The sequence below is a fragment of the Opisthocomus hoazin genome, chromosome 5, assembly GCF_030867145.1.
Source record: "Opisthocomus hoazin isolate bOpiHoa1 chromosome 5, bOpiHoa1.hap1, whole genome shotgun sequence".
Lineage (NCBI taxonomy): Eukaryota > Metazoa > Chordata > Aves > Opisthocomiformes > Opisthocomidae > Opisthocomus > Opisthocomus hoazin.
Genome location: NC_134418.1, coordinates 28,414,757 through 28,430,710, shown reverse-complemented (window position 1 = coordinate 28,430,710; position 15,954 = coordinate 28,414,757). Strand labels below are relative to the sequence as shown.

The following is a 15,954-nucleotide window of genomic DNA, read 5'->3' as shown; positions in this document are numbered from 1 at the left end:
AAAATATTAGAAACATTCTATATCAACTGAACTTGAAATCTAAAGGCAGATGCAATGTGCTGATCTGCACATATGCTTTGCTACTGATACTTTATTAGAGCTGGAATATAATCCTCAAGATCTCTCATCTAAATCTACCATCCTCAAAAAACTGTTAATTATACCTATATATAATATATAAGTAATTACACAGTGTCCATACCTATATAATTACTGTTAATTATAATTTGAAAATTGCAACTGAAAGTGAACATTACATGTAATCACAACTGTTGTTGCTCTGCTTCAACGTGAAGGAATGAAGTTGTTCGGGAAACAAAGCTATTTAAATAAATCCCTCCTGAAGAGACTATGGTGATGGATACTACATTTCAAGCAGTAATTTTACACTGCAGCTTCTCTCAATTGTGAACTTCATATTCTCCAAATTAAAGAAAAAAATTATTTTGAAGGAAGAAATAAAAACCTCTTGCTATCTAAATGGCCTATTTAGGATATATTTTATTAGGCATGTATTAAACTATTGATGCAGTAAGTTATAAATCTAGACCTCAATTTTGCAAAGCAGGTGCTTCGTTTGAGGACTACTGAAACATAGCGACAAGTATTAAAATTTAGACACTTTAGCTTCCGCAGAAGCAAGCTGCTTTGAAGCATCAAGGTTTCTCTTGTGTTTTCCCCAAAACACATACTGGAATATTTGAGCAAAAACCCGATGCATTTTCAGTGGAACATTAAACTTTCACATTTAAAAAACAGAATAGCTGTTCCACATATAAGTGGTAGATAATTGTCACTATCAAACTTGGTTCACCTATAAATTGACACACTTGGCCAAGTGAAAAATCACATATTTTAAGGCTGCCTCACCATAAATTTCTTTAAGTATTATTCAATGAGTTAGTAGCACCCCTATTTTCACTTTACAGCTAAAACAACTGAAAAGTTGTGCAAAACAATTTACAGAAAACTATCAAACAAAGCGTGAGCCCTCAACTCAGTCCTTCTGGACACAGAAGCATATTAGTACAACCAAAGCAAAAAGGTAGCCAAAATTATGTTAAAATGCTTAAGATATTAAGTCTGCTCTAAGTTTCCATACATTCCTCAAAATCGAAAGAGCAGAAAACTGTTGCATTTTATATGAGTCACAAGCTACCCAAGGACGACTCCTGCTTGAGCTGCAGGAGGGTTTCAGCCACTCATCTGTAAGTACTTTTTTGGTTTCCAAAGCCTTGCTAAATCTAAAATTGCAACAGGAAAGATTCTTTCTACACTGGGAGAAAGGGAGATGTCAAGGTCTCGTAATGTATGCATCAAGCACACTGAAGAAAATAGTGGAAATAACAGCATTAATTTGGTCCATGAACACAATTATTACATCCCCAGCTCTGAGCCTGCCACACCACTTATCAAAGTAGATGTGCCAGGTATGTGGCTACTTGTGCTGTGAGACGCTGCTAAGGCAGTCTAAGAACAGAAAAAGAAATTGAGATGCTCAAATTCTCATCTTTATTCTACCAGGAAATGACTAAGCAATAAAGTCTGTCATGCCATTACAATAACTGACAGGAAAAGTATTTCCAGTTACCACGTAACCAAAAGAAAGATGTATACTTCGTACGTCATCTCAGTTTCCAGTCTCGCTTATGATCCATGAAGTAGCTGAGTATAGTTCTGCTTACTACCACTTCTCTTTCAACTCATTTCTGAAAAACACTTCAGAATCTATATTCTGCCTTGGCTCATTCTTGCATTAATACAAATTGTGAAACACCAAATTTTAGTTTTTTTTATTACCTCGACAGGCACTTAGTAATACTTTAAGATGAACAATACATCATTCTTGTTGGGAGAGGCAGGGAACAAGGCAGAGAGGAGTGAGCATGTAACCCAAATTACTGAGATTTTGGTCTAACACCACTTCCTAAAGATAAGGCTGGTCACATTACGCATATGCACTGTGACAAACGAAATTAAGCCTGTCCTGGGACTTGTTTCCTAATGGTTGTGTATTTGACTAATATTATGACCTGTTCAACATTATTGGTGCACTTTCATCTTGACAGTTACAGGGAAACTAAGTTGCAGCTGAAGTATGGAACAATCAGTTATATGACATAACAATAGTTTAGAAAAGAAGAACAGAAGTAATTGGAGTAGGTGGTTTGAAATAATGTAGATGTATTACAAATAATATTGTATTAGCAGAAATACTAGTCCAAAGATCATTCAAACAGATTTTATTTATAATTACAGGTGACTCTTTGAAGACTCCTTCTGCATTTAAGGCTTCTAGACTAGGTCAGTTATTTTACTGTTCACATATAAACCCTCCAACAAACTACTGGCATCAGTATAAAAACAATAAGTGAGCAGCTAGATAAACCTGTAGAAACCACTAGTTGAAACCACTAGTTTTGGCAAGTAAATTTGCAACAGAGAAACAATAGCTTTGCACTCAGATTGGGGAACAGCAGGAAGAGCTCTGGGTTTAGCAATATTTCTAAAATAACGTGAATTTCTGACAAAATATGCCTTCAGTTTGATAAAAACTGTATATAACAGTAACACTACTTTGTAAGTGAGATTCACTTTCATCTCCGTGAAGCTAAAAATATGCATGTGTACTACACACACACAGAGTACATCTTCCTCCCACTGCATGCACACAGAGCTTGTCACGCTCTGGGCAGGCTTTGTAATCCCAATGACTGAAACCAGAAATTATTTAATAATAAAGTAAACCACAGAAACACCTTCTCCCAGATGAAACTGCTTATTTAAAAAACACCTTTAAGACTGATTTGCCTCAACATTACATCATTAGGTCATTAGATTAAGTACTAGCTTTTTTCCTTCAATAATATATTACTATCAATTCTAGTAAGCATGTAAACCATACAAAACAGTACAAAAATGATCACAGGAATTGAGCAGTAAAAGCACAGTAAATACACAGCGCAGCAGAATGAGTTATTTTTAGTAAGAGTCGTTGTTAATAAACTTGGAATTTCAAGGCTTCCCTACAATGCCGGTGTTATCCATGAGCAAACTTAGTACAGAAAAACAAAGTACTTTGCCATACACTCTAGTCCTCCTAAATAAAATACTGTTTTCATTTCTCTGGTGTTTACTATTTAGACAGTATAGGCAAACTAAGGAACACTAGCAGATTGAATTACTGCTTTCAAGTGCCGTACAACTACTATAAGTATCTGTCTTTATTCCTGAAAAAATAGTACAAGTGCTAACTGAAGCAGAATGGAAAAAATACTCACCTGGTTACATGTGTCTGCTAAAGAATGTATGGCTTCTGAAAACATACTCGCAGAACCCGTGTAAACCCACGCAAGTAGCTTAAAGAAAAAATTCAACCCATTTCTGAAAACAAAGAAAAGAAATAAGCTAAAGAACAAAATATTTGGGTTTTAGTATTTTCAGCAAAACTACAAGTGCTGTATAATCATGCATTACCTACCAGAAAGTGGTGAAACCAAATATCAGTTCATTAGAGACCTGTACAGGCAGATAAGGCACACACATTTTCTGCATGGTTACTGTTAAAAAGCCTTTTTAGCTAAACTTGATATGTAAAGATATACAATTATTCTTCCAAAATTCATTACATACATTACTCAGAACAACTAACTGCCTACCAGTGGGAGAATGCAAGCCTTAATGATTTCCGTTTCTCTTTCATCAACCCTTTGCCTCCTATACATTCCCTCCTAATACTGGAGGGCAAGGTTCCCCACTTCATACTCAGTTTGGGCAATTCCCAGTAGGACACAAACGTAAGACAACAGAAAGAAAGACAGGGCTGTCATTAGGTTACACTGTAAAAATTATCCATGGAACTCCTCCATTCAGATGTCCAGTGTGACCTGTCAAGTCTTTTTTAGGTTATGAGCTCACTGAAGTAAGCATTATGTTATGTTGTACAGAGCAAGGTAACTATTAGCACTAAAATCCAAATCTACATTCTCACTTCAAACATTCATTATTGGGTTAATTATTACAATCACATTGCAAAGAAAATCAGACTACAGGATTATAACATTCTCCTCTATCTTAATATATTTAAGTTTAGCTTACTGGCAATTTTTTTTTCAAGGTATTCAAATGAAATTAAGTGTTATAAGTATCTTGTAGCTGCATTTTTGAACTACCACATGCCAAGAAATTATACATAAGTTAAAGGAAGCGCAAGTCCAGCCCCTTGCCATACACCAAATTATATAGTTGATTAAATAACATTCATTTCCAAGGTCATCCTCAAAGAATTTCTGTGAGAGTACACCCGCTTCTTCAAGCAAGAGGTAGCACTGTCTTCTATACCTCCTTCCATCCATGGACCTGAACGTGCGTTACAATTTTTAATTCAGTCTCATCATCTCATGAGATGGTGAAGCATCACCGTAATTTACAGGTGGGAAGTAAAAAAAAAAAATGCATAAGTTAGTGGATAACCCAAGAAGAAAGGAAGGCTGTTGTAACACTAAACCATAATTTAAATTCCCTATGTTAATTACAAGTTCTTCCAACTCACAGCATAGTGCATCTTTAGCACAGAAAGAAAATGAAATAAATTAGTGGGATTCATGAGCACAGTCTCTTGACTTTTGTATTGCTCTTCTCAGTGCTGTATTAATGGAGTTGACAGCTTATCTGCAGGCACAATTCAGCTGCGGAGCCCCCACATGCTCAGATGACACGACAGGCACTCAGCTGATACTTTATTTCACCCCTACAAACTCTGAAATTGTGGGGATATTTCACATCCTAGAAATCTAAAAAGAAACCACACTAAGATTGTCTAATGCCAGGCCCAGCAAAATCAATCTGTTAATGATGTCCAGTAAGTTGGAGACATAGGATAGAACGATGAACAGTGCTACACAGAAAATGATTACAAAAAACCTAATGAGCATACAGAGCCATCAGGCTATTTGGTGTTTCCTGTCTAGCTAGATGTTCACATCAGCATAAGACAATAGATAAAAGTCAGTTCTGGAGAGAGAAAAAAAAAACAAATCAGGTTTTTACTGCAAGTAAAATATGTATTGCTTTAAAAAACAAATCCACCACTGCATTTGAAAATAATAACCCCTATGAAAGCCAAAATGCTATTGAAGAAATGCTACAAAGATTTTAAACAGCACAGGAAAAATAATCCAAACACAGCAGATTCCGAGAAGGCAGCTAAAATATTCTGAATCAGTTTGAAACAAAGTTATATTTTACATCAGTGACAACCAGTTCAGAAAGTACTTTCTCTATCTTACTGAAATGACCTGAACTGATTGACTTAGCTACCTCATTTCTAACTGCATGGACATGAAAGAGAAGGAAATCTTAGCAGAACTTAAATCAAAGCTAGGTAAAGTCTGAGAAAGATTTATTGCAATGTTTTGGACATCATGCCAAAAAATAACAATTCTCTTGCTTATTAAACCTACTATTATACAGCATTTTCTAATAAGCCTCCTTTCTGCACCTAGAAAATCAGCAGTTTCGTTCAACACAACTGTTTCTAACTCTATTCCAAAACCCACATAGGAGGCATAAATTCACCAGGAAAATGGGAGAAAAAAAGTAGTGTTGAAACAGGTATACATCTTCCTTGCTGTCAGAAGTCTTGCCAATTTTAGTGTAAAGTCTAATTTTTATTGGTAACTTTAAAATGTACTGATACATGAATAAAATCAGCCTTTCTTTGAACAAAAACAAAAATACACAAACACAAAAGCAGATAAAAATTATTTAAGTCAAGGTTCCTAACTTAACAATTTAAATTACAATTAAAACAAATTCAAATAAGTCTATCCTGACTGAACTGTAAACTTCAAAAATATTAAAAGGCATTAACACTTGCTATCGCATATTTATCATTCCAAATTTGTTTCAAAGATAACCACCTCAAAACCCCAAGATGTATATGGGGAACAGGAATTACAGGGAATTGAGAAATATATATGGGCAATTGTACAATCATGTGATTGCCCACTTTCTATACTCTATCTTACAGCTTAAGATAATGGTGTAGAAGGAGCTGTTCCGATTTACACAACCATCCCCGTCTACCTACATAAAATATTTAGGCTTTTGAGCAAAGGACAGTAAAAAAAGTCAAAATTAGAAAACCAAACTGCAAATATTCAGATCCATTATGAATCTATGGAAAAACATATTCTATTTAGGCTCCAGATTTGGGAATTAAATACACTTCATCACATCTATTTCCAAAGAAGCAGTAACATTACTAACATCCTTGATCAATAGTATTTTAAAAAAAATATTATATACCGTGCAAACTTTGTATTGTTAAAAAAGTAAAGCATTAACATGACAATGAAATCACTTCAACAGTTGCAGACTCTGAAGAACATTTTGCTAATAACAGATCGTTAACTTTCTGACAAAAAACTTAGCCTTCCTGTATCTCCCTAACAGACCTTCAAAGTTTTCTACTAACAACACAGAGCGTACGAGTGCAGCTGGTCTATAATCCCATAATTTGATCCACAGAACAGAATTCTGCTGTTGATTGAACCACATTTCATCCTCACTGGAGAACCTTGAACTTTGTGAAAAGCCTACCAAATCATTCCAACTGGAGAAGTTAAGACTGACTGGCCTCTGTTAGCCCAAAAATGACCTCAAGTTGCATCAGGGAAGGTTTAGATTGAATGATAGGTAAAACTTCTTTACTGAAGGAGTGGTCAAGTATTGGAACAGGCTGTTCAGTGAGGTGGTGGAGTCACCATCACTGGAGGTGTTCAAAAAACGTGTAGACATGGCACTTTGGGACATGGTTAAGTAGGCATGGTGGTGTTGGGTTGATGGTTGGACTTGATGATCTTAGAGGTCTTTTCCAACCTTAATAATTCTATGAAATCCAGAAGCCATTAAAAATCATGCTGATGTCAAGGAGATCCAGGCCACAAACAAAGAAGCACTGGCCTTGACTTCAATCTCTGAAAAGTCATGAGGTATTTGAGGGCCACAAGAGATCCTTTACCTTCTAAAAATCCTCCACAAAAAGATGACTGAACAATACAACAGGTTCTACAAACTTCTGCTAGCCTGGCTGCCAGGCATTAACCTATAAAAGTGCCTGATCTTCCAAAAGGTATTTATGAAGAGACTGCAATGTTTATAGCAATGCTCTATTTACAAAACATGAGGAAAGGTCTGTTTTCTCTAGACTGTTGTAAGACAGTGAAGGAGGTGTAAGTGACCACACAACATCCACCCCCTTTTCTTTTTTTTCCTTCACTAGAAACATCCATACTAGTAGTTCTTATACGTTTTTAACTTAGAAAGCTCTGAATAGTTACTAGTAGAATACTCAAAGGAAGAGGGAGGTTTTCAGTCAAACAAGCTTCGTGGTTTCCCCCCACCCCCAAAGCAAAAAAGCTTATAGTTTTGCAGGAAAATTCAGGGTTATTTCCTGCTCAAAATGTTGTTTCCTGTGCCAAAAAAGTATTTGTCCCCAGTGTTTCAGTTCTTCTCCTTTATATTGACAGTGTATTAGCAAATAAATACCTTTTATAAAATCAAATTTATTTTAAATATTCACAGGTTGTATGGCAAGTAAATTTTACCCATCATTTCCCAAGAGAAACTTAACACACACCTGCGTATTTCATGCCAGACAGTCTGTACTCATTTGCTTTAAATCAGGATCATCAGTTTAGTTTTTGTTTCATTCAAACTTGTAAGACACATGAAAGGCAAAAACCTCCTAAGATATCCCTTTTACCGTTAGAGAGGAAAAAGAATTGAATAACAGCAGAAAGAAAAAAGTGAATTCTTTTCTGTTGGTTATATGGAAGATTGTTTAAAACATATGAAAAGTTTCCTCTCAAGAAGGAGCAACAAAAAGGACAACTTTAAATGCCTGCCTCTCCATGTCCTTCAAAATTTCTGTTTTCACTTTAATAAACTGTTTAGTCTGATCAACTTCACAAAAATTTCCTCTTCTCTGATCAGAAGTATATTCTATTCATGATCTCTACACATTGATGAATGTATTTACCCAAACTCTCTCCCATCCACAATGAATAAACAAATCTATTAACTTCAGTTACAGACACACAGGTATCTTCAGCTTGAATACACAGACTGTTCTCATTTCCAGCATAATAAAAACAAACTGGTTTATACTTACATAATTACATAAACAAAACATTTATTTTTTTTAAACTTACATGCAAATAGCTACCATTACCACCTTCCCTGGTCCCTTGAAAAACATAGCTGCTGCACTAGAGCGTGGCTAAATAAAGAAATAAGAGATTATTAAAATAAAATAACCAAACATTGACCTCATGAAGGACCTACCATACAAATTATTAAATAAAAACTCTGCATTGCCCTGTATTGCAAAAGTGAAGCCCTTGAAGCCTACTAATTTACTACTGAACGCTCACCACAAACTGCAGTTGGGTCTTACACATTTCTACAAATGGATGGCTATAAAAAGTATAAACTACTAAGAAAGCCTCCAGCAGGGGCCACTGCAACCCTAAGCACAGCAGCCAGCTGTGCCGCAGAAAGATTAAGAAATCATTCTACCATAGCAGAACACCTGGATCTAGGAAATGGGTCTGTTTAAGTACAAAGGAAGGGCCAGTAGGGCACAGAGCGAAGTGTTAATGCTTGGGTTTTTTTCTTAAGAGACATATTTTATTTCTTTAAATTAACAATATATTTACTATACATGTTTATAGGCTATAGACAAAATCACAAATACAGCTACAACTTTTGTTAATAAGAAGGCAACTTAGATCTGGTATATTACAGTGCAAATAAATCTTCCAATAATACTCCGTTAGTTAAGCTTATGCAACCATTTCACAATTTTTTCCTTCAAAAGCCATCACAGCACATCTCGTGGCATTTTTCTAGCCAACAGCTTTAAAACATCTCTTACCTTAGTATTTCCAAAGAACTCCTTGTATTCCCTCAACAGCCTTTGGTTTCTAAACAGATCTGCAAAGCAAAACTGTTTTCATGAATACCTGCTAGTAACCAGCAGTTTCCAGAATTGTCTATTTTTCTTATGCAGCAGCCAACTTTTATTAAGAGCTACATGGTCTATCCTCCTTTGTGAAAAATTCCTCTCCTGGTATTGTTAACCAGAAACACATATTATTATATACCCATGCAAAATGCCAAATACAATCTGTTATGACCCTATACACCATTGCCACTTCTACCAGCCAAGGATGATACACAGAGGAACAAACTCAAAATACACTGCACCAAATCCAGGCATTCTACTGCCCCCCTCACACCCAGAGAGGGGCAAGGATGTTTCAAAGCAAGTCTCTTAATGTCAGTATTTTTCCATCCACTACTGATGTTTAGTAACTTCAAAATAAACATTGGTATACTACAGTATCTAGAAGCTGCAGTGCTAGATTCTCCCCTACAAAGTTATGCAAAATACATTGTACACAATAATTTAAATAGATTAAAACAGCCAGTCTCCGGAGGACAAGGATAGGCTGTAAAAAAAGCAACTTACCATTTCAAGTATACAATGTTTCAGTATGCTATTATGACTGAGTAGTATTTTTTTAATTTCATTTTTTGGATTATGTCCAATAATTATTCTGCTGATCACTAAAAATTTTGAAGCTACTGACTGCATTCTCAGTACAAACTTACACGTTCTTTAACAAGTGCCTGCAGCTCTAGCCTTTTTACTAGGCCGTGTTCAGTGGCTCAACTGTTTAAAAAAACCAGACAACCTCTAATTTTAATGTGCATAATTGGAATAAGTACCTTGAAGCAATATTGCCTCTCCTGTGATTTTAACTGACTAGACAGTTCTGTCCAAAAATCCATTACAAACTACTGATTTGACTGTACCTGTTATTGACAGTACCAGCAAGGATGACAACAGTAATTTTAAGCAAAAGGATTATTTGGGGGCGTTTCCTCCACTTCTGAAGCAAAAAGGTAAGCTGAATTCATTTCAGAGGAAAAATAAATAAGTAATGGTATGCTATCAAGATTTTGGTTTTAAGTCTTTTCAAAATTCTCAATAAAAATATCCAAAACCACTGAAGATGCTAATTATACTCTAAAAATTGAAAGCCCTCCAAAAAACAAAGTATGACTATAGATCTCAACTGAATGTATATTCTTGCTGTATCACACAGATGATAAATTGTAAGACAGTAACAGACTACATCTGCATAGACAGTAATGTGTTACTCTAACACTATGCTATAAAACCTTATCAGTAATTGCTAATTCCAAATTTGTATTTGTATTTCTCAATGAAATAACACACCATCTAGTGGATTTCTAACAATCATACTTTGTTGTTTACACCTGAAGTTGTCCAAAAACTCTGTACTCACTCTCTCTGTACTTGATCTCTGCCTCTTTACGTCGTTTTCTTTCTCTAGCAAGAGCCTCTGGACTACCCCAAACTTCAAGAGACCTGCACAGGGTAAAAGTAACTTAGCAGTTGTTCTATTTACACAACTTCTTTTCAGTCTGACCACATTACAAATGCCTTTTCTAAAAGCAGAACGTCACATCATTCTTTCTGATACGAAGCCACACAGGCTACTTTACAGAATAAAAAGCTGGGCAAGAGGGGGCTGAGGACAACCTTTGGACACATGAAACATACCCTTCAATTCTACATACACCATGTAATTATTACAATAATGAGGATATAAAGTGTGTTTAGAAAGAAAATGGAAAACATTATTGCCCTTTCACATTGTAAACCTGACTTTTCTAGAAGTTTTTTTTCTCTCTCACATAATCCATTTTAAATGATCCAAACATTTTCCTTCATAAAAATGTTCTTACTTTGCCTCTACATCGGATCTCAGGTACACAGTGAAAGTCTCAGTGTCATCATGGGGGCTTCGTCGTTTAATTTTCCTCAGCTGGTCTAAATCACTAAGGAAAGTGGAAAAACAGTTTAGTGCAACAAATTTTACTTTTATGTCCGGGTGATCTTCCACAATTTTGATATTATTAATTTGCAGTACAAAAAAAAAAACCTAAGTTGTTTACTTGAGCCAAACAGAACAGACATGCAACATGAAGCAAGCGATCTCTAGGATGCTACTAAAAACCACTGTGTATTCCACACTCAAAAGTCCAAATCATGTCCTCACACTGCAAAATACTATACATGGGCAACACAGTAATAAAACATTGAATAACAAAACATCCAATGAATGATCTGCATGTAATCAATAATGTGCACAAGTGCTAAAACAAGAGGGTTCATGGCTTAACATCTCTAAATGGAAATCAGAAGTCACATGACATGGGAAATTAAGAAATTTAACCTCAAAACCTACATACCCAGCACAAGCTGCAAAAGATTGGAGCTAACAAAACTACTTGGGGGAACAGATAAATTTCCTGTACTGAGCCACACATTAGGGCATCTACACTGAGAATCATCGGGGACTTACTTTTTTTTTTTTTAATACAACAGAACATTTCATTTTTAGTCCAACCAATTATCTAGCTCATTTCCCCGCAGGTCAATCCAGCAAAACTTGAGCTAGTTGTTTCTCTGCATAACAAGCCAGTTATGAGAAAAAAACGGCAGAGGACTAAGCATAATGAGAAAAAAAAGGGCAGAGGACTAAGAATAATTTGTCACTGAATTTTCACCAAAGACCAAGTCTGGTGACATACACTACATGTAAAACCTGTTGAGGAACAGTGACAGCCTAAAAAGCTATAAACAAAGCTGCTAAGCCTTGGGGTCACACACATAACACGCATGGAATATGAGAGGCACTTCAACTACAGCAATACTCCGTAAGACCGCCTGGCAGGCGTGGCACATAGTAAAAGGCTGTAAATATGAATCAAGTAACAACAGTCAGGTTACAATGAACCAGACTGTATTTTATTGCAAATTACAGACTTCGCATAACATGAAGTTTCCACATCTTTTAGAGATGGGAACATCAAACCATCATGACCCCAAAAAGCAGAAACGAGTTATTTGCTATTCCCCTGTATGACTAGCTGCTCTAGACATAGAGTCCCCCAGCTAGATTTATAGTCATATAAGTACAAATAAATTATTTTAAGCCACTACAGAAACGTGCAAACTAAGGGCAAGTTCCTAATCCACTGTAACACTAAGTAAACAAGAACTAACTTCAGTCACTTACGATTTTCTAAATGCTTTTGTGGTATACATAAAGTTGCTGTGCAAAATTACTCTAAAATCACAATTACTTTTGAAGCACATACGAACAGATATTCACAATTTAAACTTCAACTCAAACCCATCATACCTCGATTTAAGACAAAACTCATTTATTGCTCTGACTCCAGTGATGAAGTTATTCTGCGTGTATTTTGGTCCATACTCTCTTTTTTTAAGGACTGCTTTCACTTAAAAACAGAAATAGATAAGCAAGTTAAACCACTCAACAGAAACTTCAAAAGGTAATCCAATCTAGTGTCATGTCATATGATACCTCTAAGCAGAGATCTGAAAAACAATGCTTGTCAGTGAGAAAGAAAACTTACAGTGAAGAGACAACAATGTTCCTCCTTGTGGAAATGAGTAAGAGTAGAATGATTCACCTCCAAAAATGGTACTTGCTAAGTTGTAGTTCAGGGCTCTCAAACATCCCACACCCTTAACTGCCACTATTCAGCTACCTCTCCAACTCTGATGTCAGAGATGGTGCTTGGCTACTAAGATAGCATTCAAATATGGCAAACCCTTGCTCTAGCACTGAAATGGCATCACAGAGCTCCATTACTTTTTTTCCAATACTTAACCAATTCCACCTTCCACAGATTAAGATTTTTGACCTTTGTAGACCATACAGAGAACTAAGACAGACGTGTCATTTTTCACAACTATTACTTTCAAAATTAGCACACTTCATACTGAGCATTTATAACAATTAAAAACTGCATTCTTTATGAATAATGCTTTGTACGTCTAGAAGATGTACTTTTATGACATCAGATTTTCATGCACAAGGAAAACAATGCCAGATCTATTCAGAAAAAGGCTAAATGGAATTTTAAATTTATGCCATTATTTCCTGCTTGTCTATCTGTACACACATTTGAAAATAAGATTAAGTCACTATACACTCACTTCCATTTAAAACGTTACACACATTGGAAGCGGAGTTACAACCACGGACAGATATGACATTAGAGAACACAACTGAAAACAAAAAGCTCAGATTCTGTGGGCGTGAAGATTTATGAACACACATGAACTTCCTGCGTATCACAGGATTGATACGACTTCTATAGTTAGTCCAGAACTACTACTTCAGTCACAGGATACTTACAGAAAGATAATGCATTTGAAGACACTGAGAAGAATTTTCCTAAATTTCTACATTATCTTAGAAGGAAAATATTGGCCCACTGTTAAACAGGAGAGGTGAATTAGTCACCAACAACGCTGAAAAGGCAGAGGTTCTCAACACTTTCTTCCCCTCTGTCTTTACCAGCACTGTTGGGCCCCAGGCCTTGGGAATAAAAATACCCATTGATAGAGGCACAGACCCACCGTCAGTTGGTACGTGAACTATCACAGGAGCTTGACCCCTACAAATCCATGGGCCTTGACAATATCCACCCGAGGGTGTTAAGAGAGCTGGCTGACATTGATGCAAGACCACTCTCCATAGTGTTTGAGAAGTCATGGAGATTAGGGGACATCCCAGGAGACTGGAAGTAGGCTAATGTCACCTCCATCTACAAGAAGAGCTTGAAGAAAGATCCAGGAAATTATAGTCCTAACTTCAGCCCCTGGGAAAGTTACCGAACAAATCCTCCTGGGAGCTATAACAAGTCAAATGAAGCATGTGATTGGGAAAAGCCAGCACAGATTCACCAAGGGCAAATCATGCTTGACAAACCTGATGGCCTTCTACAACAAAGTAACCTGTTCGGTTGATGCTGGGTGAGCAGCGGACACTGGCTATCTGGATTTCTCCAAGGCTTCGATACAGTTTCCCACAGCCACCTCCTAGAGAAACTGACGGGTTATGGTCTGGACAAGTAGTTTTAGCGGTGGGTGAGGAGCTAGCTGACAGCTGCACCCAGAGAGTGGTGGTAAACAGCTCCTATTCAAACTGGCAACCTGGAAAAAGTGGGATACCTCAGGGATCAATACTGGGCCCAATGCTGTTTAATATCTTCATATGCGATCTGGATGATGGGATCAAGCATACCCTGACAAAGTCTGCCAATGATACCAAACTGAGTGGGGAAGTGGACACTTTGGAAAGGAGAGCCACCTAGCAGGAAGACCTAGATGGGCTGGAAGAGTGGGCTACAAGAACCTTATGAAGTTCAACAAAGACAAATGTAAGGTCTTGCACCTGGGAAAACACAATCCAGGAGTGCAGCACAGGGTGGGATCTACTTAGCTGGGGAGCAGCTCTGTGGAAAGGGACCTGGGAGTCCTGGTGGACAACAAGCTCAATACGAGTCAACAGCGTGCTGCTGCAGCAAAGAAAGCCAACAGGATCCTGGGTTGCTTCAACAAGGGCATCACCAGCAGAGACAAAATCATTATGCCACCGTACTCAGCGCTTGTCAGACCTCACCTGGAATACTGTGTTCAGTTTTGGTCCCCACTATATGTGGACAGGCTGAAGAGGGTGTAGAGGAGGGCCACAGAGATGATCAAAGGACTGGGAAGCCTGTCATATGAGGAAAGGCTCAGTGAACTGGGTTTGTTCAGCCTTGCGAAAAGAAGGCCTAGGGGAGACTTTATCACCACATTGCAATATTTAAACGGTGGCTACAAGAAGGCGGAGATTCCCTTTTTACAAGAAGTCACATGGAAAAAATGAGGGGTAATGGGTACAAGTTACTCCTGGGGCAATTCTGATTGGATGCATGAGGAAAATTTTTCACAATGAGAACAATCAGCTATTGGAATAACCTCCCCAGGGAAGTGGTGGATTCCCCAGCATCGGACACTTTTAAAATTCAGCTAGACAAGGTACTTCGCCATCTTGTCTAGACCATGCTTTTGCCAAGAAAGGTTGAAGCAGATATCCTTCAGGTCCCTTCCAACCCAGTACTCTATGACTCTATGTTTATTTCTGAGTTTTGAAAGCTTAAAGGCAAAATATATTGCTTGAAACTAAACAATCCACTAACATTACAGATATCAATATTTACCATAATAATCTGATTTCTGCCATCCAGTTTGAACTTAAACAATTGCTTTAAGTACTCAAGTAATCACGCTCATCCTACAATGCTCTTGAGAAAAGGTGACAAAAAATTAGAGATTTCCTAAAAACAGTCTATCATTTACTAAGGCTAGAAAAGGATGAACATTTTTAAACAAGAAGAATGCTTCCCATATCTTCTTATTTAAAACAGATATACATCCAAAGTGTATTAACCTTAGCAAAAGAGTAAAAACTTGTGGATTTATCAAACACTTACTAATCTATCTCTCAGAAACACAAGTAAATTTCACTACGAGAAAATACTATATCTAATTGTACATTGCAGCCTATCTCGACAATCCTACCCCTAGTTCAAATAACTGTATAAAATTGGTGATAAATGTGGAGACAAAAAAAAATCAATTTGATATTTCCAAGAGCAAAGCCCAATAAAAGATGATGTAAAGAAAACACTTCAAATAGCACGAATTTTTAAGATTAGTAATCCTTTAAAAACGTTATTGTTTTAGTAACACTTAGATCAGTAAGTTTAAGTCACAGCATCATCTGAAGACTAGAATTCCACTTCCTAAACACTATCAAAATCTTTAACATTCTTGCTTGCACATCTAATCTACAGAGGCAAAACTCTCTTCTCACTGAAAGATATATCTTTTTTACAATTATTTCACAGCCTATCTAATTTCTCCTATCTACCTTGTATGTTCCCCCTGCACACACACACTAAGTGACAACAGACCCAATGAAATTG

At 36.8% G+C, this 15,954-nt stretch overlaps 1 protein-coding gene across 1 annotated transcript in view; it reads right to left on the bottom strand.

The window, feature by feature from the left end:
- SLC30A9 (solute carrier family 30 member 9) overlaps window positions 1–15,954 on the bottom strand; it is a 44,445-nt gene that overhangs the window by 21,871 nt on the left and 6,620 nt on the right. Inside the window, exons 4-9 of the mRNA XM_075420761.1 lie at window positions 12,309–12,408; window positions 10,846–10,938; window positions 10,383–10,465; window positions 8,942–9,000; window positions 8,217–8,284; window positions 3,282–3,384 (exon numbers count right to left, since the gene is read on the bottom strand). Of these exons, the coding sequence (XP_075276876.1) occupies window positions 3,282–3,384; window positions 8,217–8,284; window positions 8,942–9,000; window positions 10,383–10,465; window positions 10,846–10,938; window positions 12,309–12,408 (506 nt within the window). The remainder of the gene's footprint in view (window positions 1–3,281; window positions 3,385–8,216; window positions 8,285–8,941; window positions 9,001–10,382; window positions 10,466–10,845; window positions 10,939–12,308; window positions 12,409–15,954) is intronic.